This window comes from Lygodium microphyllum, chromosome 11 (genome assembly GCF_053477565.2).
Source record: "Lygodium microphyllum isolate KBCC chromosome 11, Lygodium_microphyllum_v1.1.10, whole genome shotgun sequence".
In the NCBI taxonomy this organism is placed as follows: Eukaryota; Viridiplantae; Streptophyta; class Polypodiopsida; order Schizaeales; family Lygodiaceae; genus Lygodium; species Lygodium microphyllum.
In genome coordinates, this window is record NC_141145.1 from 126332348 (window position 1) to 126356881 (window position 24534).

General features: G+C 41.3%; 1 protein-coding gene across 2 annotated transcripts in view; it reads right to left on the reverse strand.

Moving 5' to 3' along the window:
- Nucleotides 1-22081: 22081 nt before the first annotated feature.
- PEX1 (peroxisome 1) overlaps nt 22082-24534 on the reverse strand; it is a 64711-nt gene continuing 62258 nt past the window's right edge. For both annotated transcript variants that reach the window (XM_087688123.1, XM_087688122.1), the window contains 6 exons: nt 24307-24507; nt 24064-24189; nt 23895-23956; nt 23588-23705; nt 23129-23398; nt 22082-23033 (listed from right to left, as the gene is read on the reverse strand). In XM_087688123.1, the coding sequence (XP_087544249.1) occupies nt 22995-23033; nt 23129-23398; nt 23588-23705; nt 23895-23956; nt 24064-24189; nt 24307-24507 (816 nt within the window). In that variant the 3' untranslated portion in view covers nt 22082-22994. The remainder of the gene's footprint in view (nt 23034-23128; nt 23399-23587; nt 23706-23894; nt 23957-24063; nt 24190-24306; nt 24508-24534) is intronic.

Below are 24534 nucleotides of genomic sequence, written 5' to 3' on the forward strand. Positions count from 1 at the left end.
TTGACCTCTCAACCCTTAATCCTAGGAAGGATTCTTCTCAATTCCAAGGGAGAGGGGGGAAAATGAATCAAACATGTAAGGTAAATGAGATATGCATGGAAAAAACAAAGCCTCAATCAATGTCCAAAAGAAAAGAATAATTAAAATTCAACTTGTGATTGAGGAACAATGTCATGAAATTTTGGAAATTGATAGAATTGCTTGAAGGAAAAGTCTCTTTCTATTCTTAAGCATTTTAATCATCCATAAGCACATAATCTTTTTCTTTTCGCAAGAAATTGTTTTAAGATAACTAATCGAAAGCATGGCTTAATGATATGCACCCACCATGATAGGACAGGAAAAGACGTTCTCAGAGGAAGAGTAGGCAAAGTATGACCTCTCACTTGAAATGAGGGCCTTTAATTAGTTCAAGTTTAGGCATGTCTTGAACTTGGATGATATAGCCATGAAGGAGCAAGCCATAAAACAAATTGTGGAGCAATGTAATCTGCAAAAGTATGTGGAGGTAGTTGGCCAAATGGTGGACTATAACCAATGTGCAAAGTTCCTTTGGAAATTCAATAGGAATCACGACACTGTGATCATGCAAAAAGGAGAGAAAACCCATTAGGTACAGATTGAGTTGACACTCGAGTTGGTGGAGAAGGCATTGGGCCTAGCCAACAAGGTGGAAAGATGACTGAAGAGAGACATGTATGCCATGCTAGGAATGGAAAAAGTGATGGGCCACACTAACGATGGTATTAGCTTGGCTGATATTCATGATCCAAAAATCCAATTGCAGGTCAAAATGGTGCATGCACTATTCTCTAGCCAAAGATACAACTCGATAATGAGTCGGATCAATGTGCTAATGCTAGAGAGCATCGCTACCAAGTCCTTCAACGAGGTGAACCTAAACGGCTTCGTGTGAGGAAGATGATAGAAATGTCAACAAAAGCATTGGCCACCGACGGAAGACCCGCAGGGGGGGAATCCGGGTCTCTAAAGCTGGGAGATCGTCGTCATCAAAAGCCTCTACCATTGGCTTCACAGGAGTCTTGAGATGGCCATTCAGAGAGGCCTTAAGGGAAGCGCAAGAAGATGAGGAAATTGATGAGATGTCAGACAGGTTCCCTCCATGCTAAGAACATTAAGCAGTCCAACAAAAGGAGGCTGAGTGAGGAAGAAGGAGAGTGGCAAGCACAATCTAGCCGAGGAGGGGCCAAGAAATGAAAGAAAAAGGCTCAACAAAAGAAGGACGAAGAACATAGTTGGAAGAAAGAAAAGGAAAATCTTTCAAAAGCCCAAAGGGAGTCCAAAAGTGCCGAAGAAAGAAGAAAAAGAAGAGAAAGGGCGGAGACAAAAAGAGTAAAAGAAGGATCCAGGAAGACTGAAGAGGAAAGGAGGAGGAAAGCAGAGTAGGAGGTGGAGGAGTTAAGGAGGAGGAAGAAGAAGGCATAGCCCTCACCATCCGCCTCTCTGAGTGGAGCAACCTTCAAGGGAAGAAGACATGGTTGGCATGAGTCCACTCAAATGCAAAGGCCCAAGCACCAGCTCCTCCCAGGCACCCAAACCCTCGCCACCCCCAGTAACTGAGGGCAAGGGTCTAATCAATCCCATCCCACCCATGTCCTAGTGTCTACCACCCCAATCAATGCACCCACCCAAGGCTCTTCTACCACGGTGGATGCTAGCAATCTTGTGGCCTAGGTATAGTTTTTGGTCAATAAAGAGACAACTCAAGGCGCAAGTGGAGGACCCTCCATGATAGGAGCAAAAAGACAGGCAACTCTACAGATGCAAAATCCAGATGGGACCCCAAAAGGTAGAAGATAAAAGCATCTACAACCACTGGTCCCACTACACTATTGTTGTCTACAAACTACGACGACTATGTGTAGGAACTCTTGTCATTGGACCAGGTGAAAGAAGACAAGAAAATAGTCGTTCACTGAGCTTGAGGCTGAAAGGGAGACGATGGTAGCCTCTCAATTAGAAAGAACCCGTCAAGTGGTCATGTATCAAAGAGAGATCAAGGAGCTAAAGGAGAAGCTTAAGGCCAAGGGAGGAGAAGAAGAGAGGTGGCAAGCAAAGCTTGTAGCGGAAACACAAAGCCTCATGAGCCTACAATGCCATTATGATGAGCTGGTAGTGCTATATAAAGACCTGCAAAATGAAAATGAAAATATACAAAATGCCACGAAGCAGCTAGTAGCAGAAGAAGAAGAGAAAAGTAGATGGCACCAAAAGCACATAGAAGATTTGGAAAAGAGGATGGCCTCGGAGCTTGAAGAGAAACAACACTTGGAAAGAGAAATCAAGGAACATGAGAGGAGGCTAAGGGTGTTAGCCTACATGCACAACGAAAGCCTGGAAGAAATGAAAAAAAAAGCAGATGAATGGGTGGAGAGGAGTGAAGAAAGGGTGAGAAACTTAGCACACTGACGGGCTAGCCCTTGCAGAAGCCAATGAGGTGTTAGCAAAGAGTAGGGCAGAAGTCGCACAAATGAATTTGGAAGCCCAACAACGTGCCTTCCTTGACACTCTCTTGGATGCCATGCAATCTAAGGAAAAGCAGTCCATTGAGTCATTAAGGAGAAAGCTGGAGATCACCTGCAACACTCTAAGACACGGACTGCACGTCCAACCACAAAACTGCAAGGCCCAAGGAAGCAAAGCCCCTAGAGCACAGGGGAAAAGAGAGGCAAAGGCCAACTAAAGACACAAGGTGAAGTTTTGAAAGGGGGCAGCAAGACTCGGCTCCTTAGTAGAAGGTTCTTAAGACAAGATCCTTCTTCGCAAGAATGCCGCCTCCTGCCACTCTTTTTGACCTCAAATGCCAACAAAGATATATGTGCAATAGCTAGGTCAATGATGCGCAAAAAAAAAAGAACAAGAGATCCCAAGAAGAAAATCACAAGGGAAATGCACCACACGTAGGTCATAGTCACTGCAACTAGGGGTCCTCAAGTTAGAAACGTCCGGTGGCTTCGGTCGGTTGGCTCCGTCCCTAACCCCGTAGTCCATTTTAATTCCCCACATCACGCTTCGGGCACATCAAGGGCAGGACATACCTAGGGAGGTCACACTCAACCTCTCTCCCTAGGCCGCACACTGCATTTACAACAATGCACGAACTAGGTCCTCAAGTGTGGGACAACACCACAGGCTTCGATCCAACTCCGAGCTCCACTGGCACTTGCACCATGCACTACACAGAGAGGTAGATACACCCCTTAGGAAGTGCACAACTTTTTCTTGCAAGTTAAGATTGTGTCGTATCAACCTCGGAGGGCACGAGGAGGGATCCGTATCCAACACCATCGTCACTTTCAAGGACAAATCTGTCCATCCGCCATTCTCCAAGAAGGATCCATCCAATATCATCTTCAATTTCAAAGGACAGATCCACCCACCGTCAACACCAGGGATGGACCCAGCCCAACACCATCTTGAATTTCAAGGGCAGATCCATCCAACACCATCCTCAGCAAGGGTTTGTATACAAACTCAAAAAGCCATCTGGTTATACCAACCCCACCTTCCAGCTACTATCCATTAGTGCCATGGGACTGGCACTCAGCTAGGAGGGGGGTAATGTTAACTCAATTTGAGATAGAGAAAAAGAAGTCCAAGAAAACTCCAAATGTGGACACAAAGGAAGAAGCATGAAGGGAAATGGCAAAAAGCACAAGGGCAGCCTGAAAAGCTAAGTCAAAGGCAAAAGCGCATTTTTAAATGCAAGGTGCCCCTAAAATTTTTGTAAAAGAGTGCCAAGCTCCCTCCTGTACAAACTGTAAAGGATAGACGTAGGAGTAGGTAAAGAGAAAGGGCAACAAGAAAGGAATGGGAAAAGAGGCCCTTGCCACAATGGCTGGGGTCATAAAAGGGGATGACCGTGGATGAGAAGCTCATTCTTTGGTGTGTGGCAAAAGCTCTTTTTCTTCTTCTTCTTCTTCTTCTTCTTCTTACTTATACTTGAGTGAGGGAGTGAGGGAGTGCGAGTCACTGAGTGAGGGAGTGTGTGTGTGAAGGTGAGGGACCGGGGTGGAGAAGTTCCCACCATCTCCTCTCTTCTTCTTCTCTTCTCTTCTCTCGCGCAGATATGGAGGATGGAGCTTGAAGGAGAGGGATTGAGATTGCTCGAGCTCACATCACGAATCGTGGAGCTACCAGTGTGCACAAGGGAGGAAGGCACTCAATCAAGCATCGAGGTAAGCTCACTACACTCGTAGAGAGGGATAGCGCGTCAGCTATGTGAGAGGTAGCCATTAGTGCTCGGCTTGAAGCTCACTACCAATGTGCATGAGGGAGGAAGACACTCAATCAAGCATCGAGGTAAGCTCACTACACTCGTAGAGAGGGATAGCACGTCGGCTTTGTGAGAGGTAGCCATTAGTGCTTGGCTTGAAATGCTTGAAAGAATAAGCAATTTGTGGGTCTTGGCAGTCGAGTTTGAGCTCTCAACACACTGCTTGGTGCTCTTTTGAATGACATGAGGTTTGTTGACTAGGATATCCTGAGTCCACTCCACAATAGAAGGTGTTGGTTGTTCCCACAAGAATCGACCTAAATTTTGGGTTCTAAGTAAACCAAGGTCACCTATTCAGATTAATTGGCTTCGATTTGGGCAATCTAGCAAGATTTAGTGGTCCATTGAGAGGATTTTCTAGGTGAACTGCTTGGTATTCTTTTGAATAACACGAGGTTTGTTACCTAGACTCTCTCAAGTTCACTTTGCAATAGAAGGTCTTGGTCATTCCCATGAGAATCGACCTAAATTTTGGGTTCTAAGTAAGCTAAGGTCACCTATTCAAATTAACTAGTATCTATCTTTGAGTATCTATTTGTGCTAGATTACCAAACCAAAGTCAAACTCATTTCTCACTCATTCATGCAACACAATAGGAAGATTAAACTAACACTTGAACGAGACAAAGATTGAACCAACATAGATTAAACTAACTAATTGAATCACACAACATGCAACACACAACCTTTGTTGAGCACATTGATTAAAGTAACCTTGTTAATTGAATTACTCCATCACAAGCCTGATCACAAGCAAGTTGACATTGGCATGGTGAAGATAGTACCTTGAGGATTTGCAACAAACATCATAAACCATGTCGATAATTAAAGTAACCTTGTGTTAATTGAACTACTCCATCTCAATCCTGATCGCAAGCAAGATGACATTAGTAAGGTGAAGATAGCACCTTGAGGGTTTGCAACAAAGACTGTAAATCATGTCGATGATGACCGACGACAACCACATTTGGGACCAGCAAAAGTGTGCATTCAAACATTCAATGCTAGCAAAAGCATTCAAGGGGTTCAAGCATTCATCCTTAAAAAAGTAAGTAGTGTTCCTCGGTCCTGCAAAATTCTTTTATACAATCAAACACCAAAAAAATCCCAAAAAACCCCTTTACTCATATCAATGAATGCATTAGTGCCTAGGTAGCTATCTGCAAAGAGTATGGAAGAGCTAGAGCCAAGGCTAGGACTACACAAAAGGTCAATGCCCACCACTAGTGTCATGAGTCTTTGTTGGCCGTGTTGGCCCTATAGCCAAACAACTCCATCCTAATGTGGTTCCAACAAGGCACTAAGACCTTCATCAAATCTGAGGATAAGCATACACTTTAGGGTATGAAAATCCATCTTAGAGCCAAATTTGACATTGAAGATGAATCTAACCATGTTGTCTTTTTTAAGGCACTCAAAGTCAAGAAGGTGTCACCCACAATGATGATTTTTCAATCACTCAGGCCTTCACTTCACACATGTTAGCTATAGCAGGACACCCCCCCCCCCAATGATACCCAAATGGCTATGGAGACTTGGTGAGGCTCTTATCTGCATGCATGTACAAAGTCGATGCAACCACTACCTCACTCATAGCCCACCCATTCTCAATGGATGAGCTAGAGTTTGTAGTTAGGAAGATGAAAATGGGTAAATCTCCAAGTCCAAATCTGGTTATCAATTAGGGGATAATTAAATTATCCTCAAGTCACATGACAAAAGCACCATTAATAAATGGTGGTCCCTCACAATTCTCAACACATCTTATAAGATTGTAGCAAAAGCACTAGCTCTCACAATTAAATTATTGCTTGTTAGAATACTACACCATGATCAATACAGCTTCCTCCACAATGTGCATATTCATGATGCTATCCTCAACCTCATCCTATAAATGGATCATGCCTTGGCAAGTGACTAGCAATTTGTGCTCATCAACATGGATATGGACAATGCATATGACTAGGTGAGATGGGACTTCATCTTGGCTCCAATCGCCAATCGAACGGATGGTGATCTTCTGCAAAATGATCAATGGCTTGTTTTCAAATGTCTCGATGGCTATCAACATTAATGGTAAGATGTTAAATGAATTATCTCTAAAGAGGTCCTAGGGATGCCCCATTTCCCCCCTTCTCTTTGTGGTTATTACTAACCCACTATTGATAATGATAGAATATAAGATACAAGCATTTCTTCTCAAAGGGCTTCCCCTCCCTAATGGGAAGCAATTCTATTGTCAACTATTGGCAGATGACAACTTCAAAATCCTTGAAGCTTCAAAGCCTAACATTGATTCTCTATTAGAAGTCTACAACCTATTTTGCAAGGTGTTAGGCTTAAAGATCTGTGTGTGCAAAATAGATATGCTTCCCCTCAAACACTCTCGACCCCCCAAGAATGGCAACTTGACTACCACTATAAGCTCATAAGACCTTGGTAGATCTTTTGATACCTTGGCTTCCCACTCAGGATAGCTCTCACGAAGAGGTAGAAGTCTAAGTGGTTCAAAGCTAAGGTCGAGGGAAAAATCAGGTTGTATGTCTGCCTCCCCGTGGGACATTGTGGTAGGATCTTTATTGTTAATTCAATAATTAACCCTGTTTCTTGCTTTATAGCTACTACTTCCTCCTTCTTCGGATTTGCTGGAGAGACTAGCCAACAACTTTGTATGGAGGTTTGCGAATTTTTAAAACTAGCACTCAATCTCTTGGGACTTCCTATGTGAGGCTAAGAACAATGGTGGGATTGGGCTAGATTCTCTCTTGTCCAAGGCAACTAGGCTACTCTTCAAGTTGGTAGTCAAGCTTGAACTAGATCTTCCATGGGTACACCTAATGACATCTTGGATGTAGGGTGCTTTACTAGCCAAAGGCAAGTGGATGGAGCTGGAGTGGATGGATGTCCTTGTCACAAACAAGGAGTTTAAAATCAAGTAATCCCCCATGGACAAGGAGTTTAAAATCAAGTAATCCCCCATGGCTAACTCCATCTTGAAATCCTAGAAGAAGTTCATCAAGGGCATGAAGTGGATTGTAAATTCTGGTAGACATTGAGACCCCTCTCTAAACCAACATATGTGGCTCTCCCCATATGGGTACAACAATGGCAAAGTGCCAACTACTTTTGCACACTAAGCTTTTCCAAGCATTGGATCATAAAGGAATTCAGAGATGGAAAGATATTTGTCTAGCTACTACAAGGGAGTTCATGGATGAGGATGAGATCAATGGAAGATTCACTCTTAACCAAGCTAAGCTTGCTAGTCTTAAGTAGCTCTTATAAAATAGAAAAGAGGATTGGCCTATTGCCCATACTTCCATCAAGGCTCCCATTGGGAGAGTCCTCCACATGGCCAAAGGCATCCCTTTCCATGTAGCAAAAAAAGGCCTAACTTTGTAGAAGGCTACCATTAAGGACCACTAGAAGGCATGGAGGTCGTGAATTCACAAGCTATGGACAAGCATCGTGTCCACAATAAGCTCAATACAATGCTTTGGAGAATTTTCTCTAAGAAGCTAAGCACCAAGTATAGGTTGACTAAGTTTACCAAAATGTCCCTATGGTGCCCTATGTCCTATAAAGTCAAGGAATCTATGCCTCATCCCATGTGGCATTTCCATGCAGCCCAAGCATCGTGACGGAGGATGAGAACATGGATACCAATGGCAGGTCTCAAGCCCAACATCATAATGAAGACATCACTTTTTGGTGATAAGGGCAAGCTTGATGATGAAGAATCTCTAAAAATCTAGAATGCCATCAGAGCCTTATGCCTCGCAGCTATTTGGAGAAACATGAATGAAGTAGTGATGGCCAAGGAGAAGAGAATTCTGCTTGGTTGTTTGATGGTCAATGTAACCAGAGAACTTCTAACTTATCTTAGGAAGATTAGGAAGAAGTCATATCTTTCAAGTTGGATACAAACTTTTAAAGAGGATTGTTGTATAACCTAGATTTTGGGTAGTGGCCATTAGGCTCTTCTTTTGCTCAAGGAACCTCTAAAGTGCATTGTATATACTTATTTGATAGCATCACTTTCTTTACATTTTTTTAAAAAAGTAGCATGTTGAAGAGCTAGCACAAGTCTCTGCATTGTTTTGTAATTATAGGAGGAGGTGTCTCCCCCTGTCTTTTGAGAATATATGCACTTTCCTTTGCTTTTCTTTACTTTCCTTTATTGTTCATTGTGAGAAAAAGGAAAAAATGTATATTCTAACCTTATGACAAATTGCACATATAAAGATTACAATTGCCTTTGCTAAACTAAAGCCTGCAATGATGAGACAAAACCCAATAAGCAAACTAGACCAATTCTAAGTACACATTCTCTCTCTCTCTCTCTCTCTCTCTCTCTCTCTCTCTCTCTCTCTCTCTCTCTCTCTCTCTCTCTCTCTCTCTCTCTCTCTCTCTCTCTCTCTCTCTCTCTCCCCCTCCCTCCCTCCCTCCCTCTCCCTCTCCCTCTCCCTCTCCCTCTCCCTCTCCCTCTCCCTCCCTCCCTCCCTCCCTCCCTCCCTCCCTCCCTCCCTCCCTCCCTCTCCCTCCCTCTCTCTCCCTCTCTCTCTCTCTCTCTCTCTCTCTCTCTCTCTCTCTCTCTCTCTCTCTCTCTCTCTCTCTCTCTCTCTCTCTCTCTCTCTCTCTCTCTCTCTCTCTCTCTCTCTCTCTCTCTCTCTCTCTCTCTCTTTGTGAATTACAACAATATAACCAACTTATTAGTTACTATAATATGCACGTGTGTACTATAATATTAACTACTGACTACACATAGCCTCTAAGTGCTTAATTAACTACAACACTAGCTAGAAATACTATTTATTAACCCATGACATACTAATAATTTATTAATTAATAATAATTAATTTCCAATTAATTGATTTTAAATAATTATTAATCCATAATGCGGCTCCCTAATAACTAAGTAGCATTATTTAATAATTACTTAATAATATCTAATTACTAATTCATCCATGCCTAAGCCTCCTAATAATAACTAATTACTAATTAATTAGTTTAAACTATTTATTAAGTAACCCGTGTCTTACTAATAATTAATTAGTTAATGTAACTAGTTAAGCCACACCTTACTAATAAATTAGTTTTAACTAATTTCTAATGATTAACTAGATCACATTTAACTAATTAACACCCTAGGTCAACTCCCTGCCAATTTGCTTAGGTTAGCCTCATTAGCAACCACAGTGATAAAGACAGAAGGAGAGGGGTGTCTACTTAGGTGTGTGAGATGGAGGACTCAACAAAGTAGCCATCGTCCTTGATACTGCCTTGGGAGGTGAGGTCGCGAGAGCTGCTAGAGCCCTTGAAGAAGGAGTAGAGGACATTGAAGGAGGGTTGTAGGAGAATGTTTACACGTACATGAACTTGACAACCCTACTCATGATCACGACAATTCATGATCATGATCACAAATGAACTCAAACTCAATCATGATCAATCTCACAAAACGAACTCACTCATGGTCACCACAATAAGAGTGATATGTCACGATATCACAATCAAAATGCTTACAAAGGTTTGAAATCACAATGAACTGACTCACATAATAGCAACTATGTGATTTGTAAGGTTTTTATTATACTCATTGAGTGCTTGAGCTCAAAAAAAAAATAAGTGTTGGTGTTGCTTTTCATAGCATACGTTCGATTTTTGGCATTACTTTTTTCGAGAAGAGAAAAAACCAGCGTTGGATTTTTTGAAAATGAGAAAAAACTAAGAAAGTAAAAAAAAACCAGGAAAAATATAAAGTCATAATGATCATTAACTAAGAAAGTAGGAAAAAAACCCAAGAAAAAGATAAAGTCATAACGATCATTAACTAAGAAAGTTAAAAAAAACCAAGGAAAAAGATAAATTCATAATGATCATTAGCTACCCATGTAACCAGTTGATGCAAGATTTTTAGGTTATCAATTTCTTTTCATTTCTATTAAGTGTGTTGTTCATTATCTCATAGGAATACTTCAGACCATGATCGTTCATACTGCCTATTACATGCACCTATACTACTGTTAAGGTAGTCGACCTTTTGCTAAATTGTAAACCATGGCTACAACATTTTCCACGATGATTACTTCTTCCATACGTCCCATGCCGAGAAGGGATACTTAGACTAGAAAAGGAGATGTCCAGAAGCTTATGCAGGCCTCTGTCTTTGTTTCATATATTAGTCCATTATTAGAATGGAGCCCCTACTTTACCAAAGACAATGAGTTGGGCTCCTACACAAGTGCTAGTGTAAGGCAAGGATTCAACATTCCGAACTATACCTAATCCCTCATCACCACTTACAATAAGTCTGATGAGAAAAACCAATATATACTAAATGGTGCTAAGGTTCGCAACATATGGAGTACCCAGCAAGCTTGCATAGGACGGATGATTCCATCATATAACTAATGTGTTTCTAGGACTTCTTGGCATGGGCATGGGATGCCATCAGTGTGTGTTGAATCCCAATATGTCTTGCAATGGCATTGTCCCAACTACCATATATATCTTTCTCTCCCTCTTGGCTCTCATCCGACAGCCCTTTGGCTTATCTATGCATTGGGAGGTTCAATCCGTGTGGGAGTCACATGCTTTGGGATCTCAAGGTTTTTTTTTAGCTATGTCATATTTTCGGATATGGCTCTACACAAAACAAATGAAAATTTAGGTTGATTACACACCAACGGATGGATGCCCAATCCGCATTAGTCTAATGAGTAGAAGGGCCAAGATGTCCAAGATCCCTTATGCATCCACAGTGGGTAGTTTGATGTATGCCATCATAGCCACTCGCCCTGACATAGCATTTGCAGTGGGAGTTGTGGCATGCTATATGCCTACACCAAGCAGAAGGCATTGGGATGCCATCAAGGGCATCATGAGGTATCTGAAGGACACAACAACTATGTGAATCTATTATGGTGACTAGGATACAAGAGTCGTGGGATACACTGAATCTGATTATATAGGCAACAACACCTCTAATAGGCATTAGAAGGCTAGGTTCTCACTTTCTTCTTTTGTCTGAATATAGGTAACAGCTAGACCCTTCACCTACTCAAGCTTGGAAAACTACTCCCAAGAGCTTCTTTTCAACAAAATTGACTTTCTTTTCTTTTCCATGTTATCCTTTTCAAGGAAAATTAGATTTGCTTACATACTCAAAGTGCAAATGTACTTGTTTTATTTTAATAAGTATCCCAAACTCATCATACATTTGTATTGCTTTTTAGTTTTAAGATAATCTCTTTGTGGTTGTGTGTGTGTGTGCGCGCGTGTGTGCGCGTGTGTGTATGCGGGTGCGTGTGCACGTGCGCGCGCGTGTGCACGTGCGCGCGCGCGCGCGCGCGTGTGTGTGTGTGTGTGTGTGTGTGTGTGATATTTTAAAGGGAATAGTCACACACACACACACACCCACATTTCTTGCTTAAGAATTAGTTGAACATATAAATTGACATGAGCAACACATTTATCTCCAATTGGAGGATATCCAAGGGGATTAACAATTAGGCATTTGCATAAACAAAAGCTATCAATGAACTAATTTAGGTAAGTTCTATATATACAATAATTGCAAGTGCACATTAATAACGAGTTTATTAGTTCCTTAGGTATGCATGCATTCTATTTAAATAGTAACCAAATCAAATTTGCATAACTATGGCAATCATAACAAATTAAATTGAGTGCTAGTTTCAATGTAGCAACAACTTGTTAATATTGTTACACTATGCTGAGACATTGCAAGTTCAATTGCCTTGTTAGTAGGAAGCATAAATATTAATGCATTGATGGTGTGTTGTAAGATTTGATGATTCTCTTATGTAAACGAGAGAGTGAGATGATTATATATTGATATGCATGGTGTGCAATGTGGCATGGATGACAACAAGGCTTGTAAGTTTGCATATTGATAACAACAATGACTAAAGCTCATATCAGGTAATGGGATGTGTGGTTATGATGGCTATGATGTACAAGCATGAGTTTGTAGATGGATGATAACAAAGAAAGAAAGGCTTGTTGTTGCCATAATACAGCAACATGCGTACACACATCAATGGCCAGTAAGACAATATGATATCAATGACAAGAAGAGTCTACATTAAACAAGGTGATGTAACCATGAAGGCATGCCAATCCATAGCAAGTCTCTAGAGTCCTCTAAGAGCATGGTGATCCTTTGTAAGAACAATCAGAAGTCATTGATTAATGGTTGCCATAGGACACAACATCATGTGCTCTGGCTATGATTAAACAAGGAGAGGAAGTAATCAAACAGTGTAAGGGCTAGTGCAAATTGTGGATTGTAGAAGAAGCTCGAGGGATGGGATCAAGAAGAAGAGGATAGAGAAGAGAATATTTCTCATTTGCATTTGTGGGAAAAATTAAGCCTTATAACACTAGCTTTCAATAATAGGAACATCCACATGTTTGACCCATGAAATCATTGTCTTTGTAATTAATTAACTTCAACCTATGAAAGGCATGTGACATCTTTTGGTGTGAACACAAGGCTTCCATTTTTTTGAGGCTTCTCTCACTCAACCGCCAAGACCCACGGATCGCTTATTCCTTCAAGTGTTTCAAGCAAGCACTAATGGCTACCTCTCACATAGCTGACGTGCTATCCCTCTCTATGAGTGTAGTGAGCTTATCTTGATGCCCGATTGAGTTTCTTCCTCTCTCAAGCACTTCGATAGCCCCATGATTCGTGATGCAAGCTCAAGTATCCTCAAGTCTCTTCCTCCAAGATGTGTCCTCCATAGCCACACACAAGACGAGAGAAGAGAAGAGAAGAGAAGAGAGGAGATGGTGGAGGGCTTCACCTCCAAGATCCCTCCCCCTCACACACTCACTCCCTCACTCACTCACACCCAAGGGCATCCATCCTCTTTTTTACATAACCGGCCATTGTCATTTTTCCCATTCCCTTCTACTTGGCCTATTTCTTTAATTTATGCCTATCCACCATTTTACAATTTGCATAGGAGGGAGCCTAGTGCTCTTCTTCAAAATTTGTGGGGTGCCTTTCACTTAAAAATGTGCTTTTATCTTTAGCTTTATTTTAAAGGCCATCCTTGTGCCTTTGTTTTTTCTCCATCCTGCTTCTTCTTCCATTGCCTCCGTATTTTACTTCTTCTTTTTTCGTCTCGAGCTGGGGTTAACATTACCCCCCTCCTAGCATAGTGCCAGTCCCATGGCACTGATGTGTAGTAGTTGGAAGGTGGGATGGGTGTAGCTAGATGGCTTTTTTGAGTTTGTATACAAGCCCTTGCAAGGGATAGTTTTAGGTGGACCAGCCCTTGAAATTGAAGATGTAGTTGGGGTGGGTCCTTTCTTCTTGCTGCTAGTGTTGAGGGGATTCGTCCTTTGAAATTGAAGATAAATTTGGATGGATCCCTTCATGGAGAGAGGCGGATGTGCAGATCCATCTTTGAAATTTAAGATGGTTTAAACGAATTCCTGCTTGGAGGATGACGGGTGAATGGATCCCTCTTTGAAATTTAAGATGGTGTTAGACGAATCCGTCTTTTGGCCCTCTGGTGGCTGCTTTCCCCTACAATGTTCCAAATGAGCACTTTTTGACTAGGGCTTGTTAAAGATGCGGGATCTAGATCATGGCAAAGGCAGAAGCTATGGAGGATGGAAGATAAAGACACAACTCATGTTGAAATGACAATGTAGACAATTGTTACACAAGTGAATTAGGTTTCAAGATTGAGACTTGAACTCATAAACACAATCTTGTGTATGGACAACAATGACACAAACACTTGACAGAAGAGACAAGTACTATTGCATTATCATCATTCGTGGTGTTGATTCTACCCTAGCCATCTATGTTTGTGACGTTGATTTAGCTTTGTCCATCCTTGTTTGCAATGTTTGTGAAGTTGGTTTCGAAAAAATGAGGGAGAATACATGGAAATCTTCCAAATGTAATGTGGTGGGGACAAGTCAAGGCTTCATGTAGTCTTTTGGCTCGTCTTTTGATAAAAAGAGACTATGTCATTAATTTCAATCAATTCAGATACAAGCCGTCAAGTTTTGAGCATTGGGCAGTTAATTCCAAGAACTGGCCTCTAAACCCTTAATTAAGGCTAATTGACAACCTAAAGGCCATGGGTTAATTTATGTATTTTGAAAAAAAGAAAAAAATCTAGAAACTTTTAAATTTTTAGCCATTTTTATTGATTTTTGAACTACCTCTCTCTATGCTCAAGTGGAATTTCTTACAAGGCCCAAACTTGAGTCCAAATCTCCCCTAATGTGGGGATTGAGCATGACCAATCTTTCCTTCAAATCAACTGAGAGGTGAGGGCTGAAGAATGTTGCAACAAATGGCAACATGTACATTCTTGCTTCCCTATGCACACATAGGATGGGCCTCTTTATGCACACAACATGATGCATTTTCTCTATCCACTACACTACAAGGGTCCCTAGCCTTCCACCTTGCGCCTACTATTGTTGGCCGGGTTGTGTTACACCACCATCAACTATACATGCTAGCACTGAAACTTATTGTTTTCTTAATCGGGTGTGCAAATGGATTCTATGCCATATCATTCAAGTATTGTGAGCAATGTGTGAATGGCTTCTATGCAATATCATTTAGGTGTTGTGAGTAGTTACGGTAAGTGAGTATTTTACCAATTCAAATCAAGTGGTTGGTGAGATTGAGAGATGTGTGCATCATCAGCTATAATGTTGTCACCTCCAACAATTGTTTCCTCTACCAAGTACTGCTACATGGTCCTTGCCATGCATATCACTTGTCATTCTAGTTCAATGGAATGTGTGATCCACTTCGAAGGCTTCTATGACTCTGAGCTCTTTATCAATAGCTTTACCTGGGCCAAGTGTTTCTAACTATATCCCATTGTGTATTTATGTTCATATTTGATGCATTAAGTGTTGGAAAAAATGGGTTAAACCTTTGTATATTCAAATTTTCTTGTTAGTCTAGTTATTCAGGTTTTTGATCTTAAGCGTGGGATGCATCCCTTCACGTCATTTTTGCATCATTCCATGTGAATATACCCATTTCTCCCTGAAACTAGATCTTGACTCTATAGTCATTTTCATCCTTTGAATTGGACATTTTTCTTTTTTATCTCAGTTTCTTTTTGCTTATAGATTTTTTAATGTTACTTTTCGTTAGTTTTTGCATGGTTTTCTCAAGCTCTTGACCGATTTCGATGTGAATGCATCAATTTTACACTAGAAAAGGGTTTTAATGTAATGAGCATGTTTGTCTCTTTGAATTTATTGCTTTTCCTTTTTACTATGTTGTGATCCAAGCTACGAATCTCCAAAATTAATTTCAGTATTCAGTTGCATATTTTTTTGGGGGTTTTAATGCATTTTTCTAGGTGCATATCACGCTTTTTTATATTTTCCAAGTTTATTTATCACTCAAGATGTCCCTTCTGACTCCCCTCTACCCCATTTCTCTTTTTCCCTCCTGTCATTGTAAAATTTTTCATTTCTATTGTGTTTTTTTAATTTTAAGGAATAAAACAAATAAACCCTACCAAAATAGTATGTTGATCCCCTTATATACACAAAACTTATTTATTTTTTTAACACACACACACAAAAGAGAGCCACCACCCACCCCCCCCCCCCCCCCCCCCCCCCCCCCCCCCCCCCCGCTTTGCATGCCCAAAAAAAGAAAAGGATGACCTTGGGGCCCTTACTAATTGCCCATTCTTAGGGGGAGGCCTTTTCTTTCTCGATTTTTGGAAAACAAAAAGAAAAACACAAAATAAACCTCTTATTTTAGTTTGAAGTTTCAACTTAAAAAAAACTCCCAACTACCTCCCTCCTGTAACCCTCTCTCTTTTTCTTTCTTTTATATTCTCTGTCCTCCCCCTTCTCTCTCTCTCTCTCTCTCTCTCTCTCTCTCTCTCTCTCTCTCTCTCTCTCTCTCTCTCTCTCTCTTCTTCTCTCCCCTCCCCTCCCTCGCTCTCCCTAACTCCTCAACCTTCCCTACCTCTTTCTCTCTCCTCACGCTCTCCTTGGTAGTCGCTATCCCCCTCCCTTGTCCTTCTTCCTCCTCCTCCTCCTCCTCCTCCTCATGCCTTCTTCATTTCCTCCCCTTCTTACCCTCCCTACTACAGTGGCCTCTAACCCTCCCTCCTCTCTGGCTTGTTCCAATACCACTACAACCTCCTTCTAATGCCACCATAGCCTCCGTCCATGCCTTCCCTCCCCCCCCCCCCCCCCCCAATGCCTCCCTACCCCACTCTGCTACTCCTCACCCCATTGCCTCCTTGTCCCACTCCCCCTACTCCCCGCCCACACCACTAGCACCTCCTTCCCCCAACAACCCACTCTGTCCATATCTCCTCCCCTCAAGCTTCCTCCTCAATCTCCTCCTCTTGTCTCCATCTTCTCCTTTGAGCTCCCTCATCCATCCCCTCTGCTCTATGCTTCCCTATCTTGGCCCCTCTACCTACCCTATCCCCCCCACCATGCCCGCCCTTTTTTCACCCTTCTCACAACCAACCCCCACATTCCCCTTTTCCCCACCTTCCCACAACTGCCCACCACCCCCTCCTTCACCCCCATCCCCCCCCCCCCCTCGAAATTTTTCCCACCCCCATAACCCCCTCTCTAGCCCTCTTTCCCACCTAGGCCATGCAAGAGGCTTTGTTATTTTCATGCAACGAGTCCCCTCCCCCAACTTCTCGATCTTCTACAAGTTAGCCCCCTCTCATGCACATGTTCATGCATTGTGTGTCTCAAGCTCATAGTATGTGCCTCTACGTAGATCTCGGTTCACACACAGGGATTGCCATATTTGTTGTTCGTGGATTTTTCTCCTCTATTTGTATGTAGAATTCATACCCATGCCTAGGGATTTGCCATTTGCATGTCAATTGACATTCCAACTGTTCTTATGAACTTGTGTTGCTAGTGTTCACAGCATGCAAGATGCAAATGTGCACTTATGCATGGTGAGGAAGTGGGCATTCATGTGCTCGATTGCTCAATAGATGCCTTCTTTCTTATAATTAATTCACACATTAATTTTTAATGGCCCTCTTCATTTAAAAGTTGAAATTTATAACACCAACATCCATTTTAAAAAAAGAAACACACTGAAAAAGATCATGAGAAAAAATGCCTTAAACCAAATTTACAAACCAAAAAAAAAAAACAAACAAACACATAAATTTTAAACCCAGCAAAAGAATAACAAACGAGCCCAACCATGAATCCCATAAATAAACAAGTAAATAAATAACAATATTACAATTCTCCCACTATCATTGAACTAGTGACCTTGCCTATCCTACTATCTCTCTTCAGTAAATTGGTACAATATTTTCAACTATACCCCCATGTTATAGTCATGAGACAATCCCCAACCACATTATAAGTTGTTAATTAAGGAACTTGTTGATTACTTTTTTGGCATAGGACATGCACACTCAACACAAATTTTTTAATTAATTTAAAATGACATGTTGTTCACAATTGCACATGCTTTGTGTGCTACACAGATGAACTAATTTTATTTAAAATAAACTAATTGTCATAAATGAATGCACAACAACACTACATACACTTTTAATTTCTTAATTTATGAACTTTGCATTTAAAGATTAGTCATGTGTAGCACTATTTCCAACATAATAGAATTTAATGGAAATAAAATTGAAACATATATTTTCTTATTAAGGTTGACAACCTAATAAATGATTTCACCCATTGGTAATAAATTTCTTTAAAATCAACCCGTCATTAAATTTCAATCCACGCGCTATGCACTGCAAAGCATTAATTAATCAATATGCTATGAGAGTTGGGGACAATGTCATTTTGTAAGTCTATTTACTAGTCTTATTGGTTCCTTCTTGTGGTCTAATTAGATGTCGAGTCATGATCTATATTGTTTGTGTGAGTTGTGGTCCGGCCTTCATTATCGGGATATGATGTGTTTGATGTTTGTTTTCTTTTGTGTGTCTAATGATGGCGTACTAGTTGCCTATTTGTCCACGTTTAACAAGGCTTTTAATTACATGTGTGCATAGGTTATGTCAATTTTTTTTTAAAGATATGTTTTGCTTGGGGTTAGTCTATCATCTCTTGAATAATATGTTCTTTTTAGATGTCTTATCGGTGTTATTTTGTTCTATTTTGTAGGCATTCCCTTCTACAATTAGAGACCAATTGAATCAATGGCACCCTAGTTGATTCAATATGTTTCATTGGTCAGAGTATTCCTCCATTCTATGGTCAAACCTTATCCACAAAGGTGGCTTAACATGATCTTGTCACCAAGTCATTTCCACTTGTACCCAAAGATCTTTCCATCTGTGATGCCTTCTTGTTCAATTATAGCATGTACTTTGGTCCACTCGACGATATTACTGTTACATTACATTCCAAAGGATTAGGGAAGGCCTTGTCCCTTCCGTACAGTGGTGATGTTTTTCCAGCATCTTGAGACTTAATTGCCTTTGATGTGATGATGAAGTTATTGCAAAGATCAGCTTTAAGACTCTTGTCCCAAATAGAGTTATCACCACATCATGAGAAGTGATCTCCATGATTACAGATCCCCTTTGGAAGTAGCCATGCAAGTTTTTGTAAGATAGATTTATGTCTACCAAGACTCCTAGAAATTATTTATCGAATATGCTACTCCTTGTATGGCCTCAAAAGGCATTATAAGTAATTAGAGTGTCTATTTATGTTTTAAGATGGACCAGCATCTCTAGTGAGTAACACAAGGGAATGTTACAAATGTCACCTTTAGTGCCTACTCGTATGTCTTTCTTACATATTCCACTTCTTCAAAGGGTCTACTGCATCCTTGTTAATCTTCTTACAGTCCCTTTTATCCCTATTGATCTTATTCTAATTGAAGAGGATAATGATTCTCCTCCATCCACAGTGATTCATTGCACAAACAATTTGAAAATGCTATTGATTCAACTCCTATTCCAATCCCTACCATCTTTGTGCTTGCCACATCAAGAAGTTCTCTTCCTACATTGTTGAGCTGTTCAAATTTGTTTCTAACACAACGAGAGGGTAACATTTGAAGTGATGCCTCCTTCCTCCATTACCTTGTGGCACATAATTCCATTTCATTCTTATGTAGGGACATTCAATGCTCTATTGAGTGGGAAATCCTAGCATGTGTTCAAAAACTTTATTCATCCCTCCATGACAAAATGCAATAATCCATGGACAAAAACTCCATCAAACCATGTTTGAGTTAGGTTTACTCAAGAGACGTTGACTGATATCACTCAATAGATGGAACAGTCAATTAGGATACTAGAAGCTCATAAGTCCAAAATGGCATCCTTGTAGGCAAAACTTACTAACAGTAAGGCACAATTAACCTCTATCACAATCAAAATGGATAACCTTAATTAAGTGGTTCATGATTCCACACCTAAAATGACTACTTAAACAACTAAGTTGGATTAGCCAAAGCTACCATTGATGTGCATCCTAAGAAGATTAAAGATTTATAACAGTAGCTAGCACAAAATTATTCCATCCCTCCACCGAGTCCAAATGTTTCACAGGTTCCTTCACCTTCCTTTGTGGACTTGGCTACTCTTCAATGCAATGCTTCATTGAGCCCTCTTTTAAGAAAAAGCTAAAAGCCTACAAGCTCAAATGGAAATTATTATGACTATCTTTGAGCAGTCTATGGAGAGTATTTCCCTTAATCATTCTTTTTGGGTTCATTATCATCAACAAAAGTTAGCATTCGATATTAAGTTGTCCATGATGGGGCTTTCTCCTCTAGAGGAAGGTTGGGCTAGAGCATGGACATTTTCCCTACTCATACAAGTGTTTTTGGAGGACTCTACTACTCCCAACACAATGTTGATGTCTCTCATGTATCATGGGAAACTTAATCATCCCAAATGATGATTTTTCATGATATGTTGTGGATGTTATTCTTCTAGCGGCTTTATATGTCCAACATCTGGAATTGCAAATTGGTGCAATCTTTCAAGCTTACACTTCTAAGGTGGTGGAAAGCTATACTAAAATATATTGGCATTCTTCAGTGGATGGTTCTCAACCAAAGATAATTAAACCAAAACCCACCATTTGATTCTATCTTCTTTGATACGTACTCACACCCTTCTTCCCTAGGCCCAACTATTCCTCCCCATATGTACTATCAATAATTTGTTGACCACTACGAAGCCTATCTTTTCTATGCAAACTCAACCTCAGGTTCTTCCCCGTTATTATTCCAACCCTCTCCTAGTCCACGACTTCGTGTCTTTAGCCCTTGTACCTATAATGTTGACCATACTTTTCCCCTACTAATCCTACACCTACTACCCCAGGCGGATCTACCTTTGATGCTTATTGCTATGAGCAGCAACAAGTCTTCCAAATTCCAACTCTTCAAATGAGACGCCATGACGTACCATTCATTCTCTTTGCAACCTACAAAATCTATCGCGTTTATTTTTAAGAAAACCACCACCCCAGAACTTAGAAGAGGGAATACCAAGCAGCGGCAAGTGCTCAATGTAGCGCAACGTTGATCACGTCAACGCAGTCAAAGCAAATGCCATGTGACGCCAGGACCACACGCGACGTTCACAAGCCAGGTCAACAAAAGTCGCACAGCCGCTGAATGCCAGGTCAACACATGGATGACCAGCATCAAGACGCTGCCTCAGTAGTTCGCCTCCTGCCTTCAATTGTCGATGCTTGCAGACGGCCATGATGTATCCGCCATCCTGATACTGACTCTACAATCTCCTCTCTACCTCCAACCTCAGGCCTTAAAGGACACAGACTAGGTTGATGCTCAAGAAAGCTTCACCTCTTAAAACTCGTTACACTTGATACAAGAGCCCCGACAAAGCCTTAATATTGACATGAGGATCCTGCAATACCATCGCAAAAAGGGGGGAGGGGTAAGAATGCCTGAACACAAGGAATAGGAAGGAAGGGGAGGCTCAGCAGCTGGTGGACGCTGGGCAGATCTGGCTGAGAGACAGAGGGGAGGAAAAGGAAGATTGAAAGGAGGGAGGAGGCTGAGGAGAGACAAACCAGGCAGGGTAAGAGGCTTATGGGAGCAAGAGGAAGAGGGCAGATGAGCAGGGGGACACAAGCAGGAGGAGGTGGAGCAGGAAGAAGATGGTATGGTGGAGGGTGGCAGAAAGCAAGCGGGGGGAAGAGAGGTGACTGGGGGCAAAGCAGGGCAAATGAAATTGGAGATTGACACCTGCTAGGAGATTGGAGACATCCTTGTCCATAGGGACCCAACTGCATCCATAGCAACCATCGCGGAAGGATGAGAATTGCAATGTAAAGTGACATGGATGAGCCAGAGCCAGATCCAGATCCACAAGCAAACAATCAAGAGTCCCATGTCCAATAAAACACATACCTCGATGCACCAATATGGATTGCACTATTTTGGAGCCAGACCTATTAGGACCAAGTAGAAAGTCTCCACCATCCTAAATTAGAGGCTTGTTTAAGAGTCCTCCGAGTGGCTATCCCAAATGTCTGACAATCTCTACAACCTGTCCAAGACAAAGAATAGCATGTCACTCCTTTGCTAACACTCAATTTGCAGCTTGTCTAAAGAAACAGCAAAATTTTCATACGAGTAATCCCATTTTTACCTCCGTGATGAGTTATAAAAGAATCATCACTGTTACTTTGAGAAAACGAAGGACCCATCCCAGTGAGCAAAGGGTTACCTTCCATCATAACACCATCTATTCTCAGAGATGTTTATTAACACCAATTATACTTGGGACTTTTAAATCCAAATGGTCCTCTTAACAATCTCTGCAAAGATTATTAACAGATTAATTTCTATGATCCATAAGGGCTGCAGCACCTGTGGATTCTCATTCCTTTAAGGTTCCCAACCAGTGATACATAATATCATACCAAAGGTTTTTGTGGGCACTCATGCACAGGCCATTGACTTCGGCTGGTACAGTGAGTTGGATAAGTAGAAAAAAGTACATATGCACATTCAGAATGCTTTTTTTCCTTACGAATGGGGTTGCACAATGAATATGTAGCTTTTGTTGATCGGGATATTTTGTGCAGTATGAATTAAGAAGATCTTGAGGATGTCCATGCATCATAAGGCTGGAAGGATGCCTTACTGCATATGTATCAAGCAGAGAAGCCTGCTGATGTTGGAGACAAAGAGTTAGCAAAGGATACTGAATTTGTGATTCCAGGTTGGCCATGCACTACAAGGCTCCTAAAGCACTGGAAGAATGTCTTACAAAATGTTAATTGGGCAGAGAGGCATCTGGATGTCGGGCATGAAAGTTCACCGAAGGATAGTGCACTCATCATTGATTGTCCTAACCGCATTGCCTGTCTATCAGAAAAATATCCCTTTGCAGGACTACCGGAGGTATTGAGGAACGTTAAGCCAGTAAAACTTTTGTAACCCCATGTAATGTATGGGGTTGAGTGATGGGGTTTGACCCACACAAGAGGGAAGTCAACAACCCCTTCAGGCATCACTTAATCATTCTGCAACACCCAAAGGTTTGAATACTACTCATCAAGGATTTTGGTGGCTCTCTCTGTGCAGAAGCTAGGTACTTCTAACAGCTGAACATCTGCAGATGACAGATTCTGTGCCCTTAAATGCTTGCATCTGTAAACGGCAAAGTACATCAGTCACCATCCTGTGCAGTGGCTCATGCTAACGTTGCCCGTTTTCCTTTAATATCACGAGCCTGATGAGCATAAACAGAAGACGGTTATAATTCGAAGATATCCAATCAAAAACCATTACTGGAAAGAAAAGATAAGCTTGGGAACCACTCCTCACCTTTTTAGCAATAGAGGACCTCGAGCTCATAAATACCTCGTAGACTTTTTGAAGCCTAATCCGCTCTTCTTTGGAAACTGAAGCCCTTGCTTTTGCAAGGACCGATTTCAAGATATTCATGGAAATAATAGGTCTTTCAGACTTACCATCTCTACAGTTGCGTACTGCCTCCACTTGAGAATCAATCAGGATCGCTTGCATATCTGCACCACTGTAATTTTCTGTCTGTGATGCCACCCAACAGAGATCAACATCCTCAGCTAGGGGCAGCTGCAGAAGAAAGGAAGCACATAAAATTGTCATTTGAAGTTTATAAACATCTTTCTAGCAAAGACATCCTACTCGCAGTCTCAAGGACCTTCTCCCCCTTCTTTTTCAAACTATATATTACTGGCTCACAGTAATGCATGTAATTGGATATAAGATACACATAAGAAGATACATAGACCTGATTCTCACCTGCTTTGAAAGGACTTTCAAAATCTCAAAACGTTCTTTTGCTGTAGGCAAGTCACACAAAAGAAGCCGATCCAAGCGCCCAGGACGAAGCAAGGCTGCATCAAGCAACTCTGGCCGACTGTTTGTATCACCACAAAGCTTCAATATGTCAAAAATCTATTAAAGTGAATGGGTTACCACTTCCATTTCTATTAACAATCGGATGTAGGGGAAGCATCTTAAATGCATCTTTGACAGCCATAACAATGTTTTTCCCATAAACAAAAAGCATAGATAGTAGAAGGAGAAAATTAAGCACTAACTGTACCTCGTGGCAGCAAAAACAAACACACCATTAAGAGCTTCTACACCATCAAGCTCTGTCAGCAACTGCATTATGAATAAAACAGAACTTTGCATTCAAACATGCAAGTGTATGTGGAGATCGGAAATAGTTAGGAAATTCAGCCATCCTCAGCACCATAGGATATAGATACCTGATTGACAACACGATCTGTAACACCAGTATTATCATGTCCACGCTTTGGAGCTATGGCATCAAATTCATCGAAAAATAGTATGCAAGGAGCAGCAGCTCTTGCTTTTGCAAAGATGTCCCGAACCTGCAAGTGTGCTTAAAAGAATAAGGATATTGGATTCTTCTCAGGCTCCATAAATAACGGCAAAGTCTAATTCAAATCTTGAATCAAAAGAAAAGCAGTCCATGGGAAGGGACTAACTCCTTGTTCAGATGCTCCAATATATTTATTCAAAAGCTCAGGACCCTTTACAGATATAAGCCTTAATAAGCATGCTGCAGCAGCTACACCAACAATGTGAGTTTTCCCACATCCAGGAGGACCATATAGCAGAACACCTGAGCGTAACCTGAGGGGAGCATTTGAGAATATCTTGCTGTACTTCACTGGCAGCTCCAATACCTGCTCAAAGCACACATAAAGTTGTTA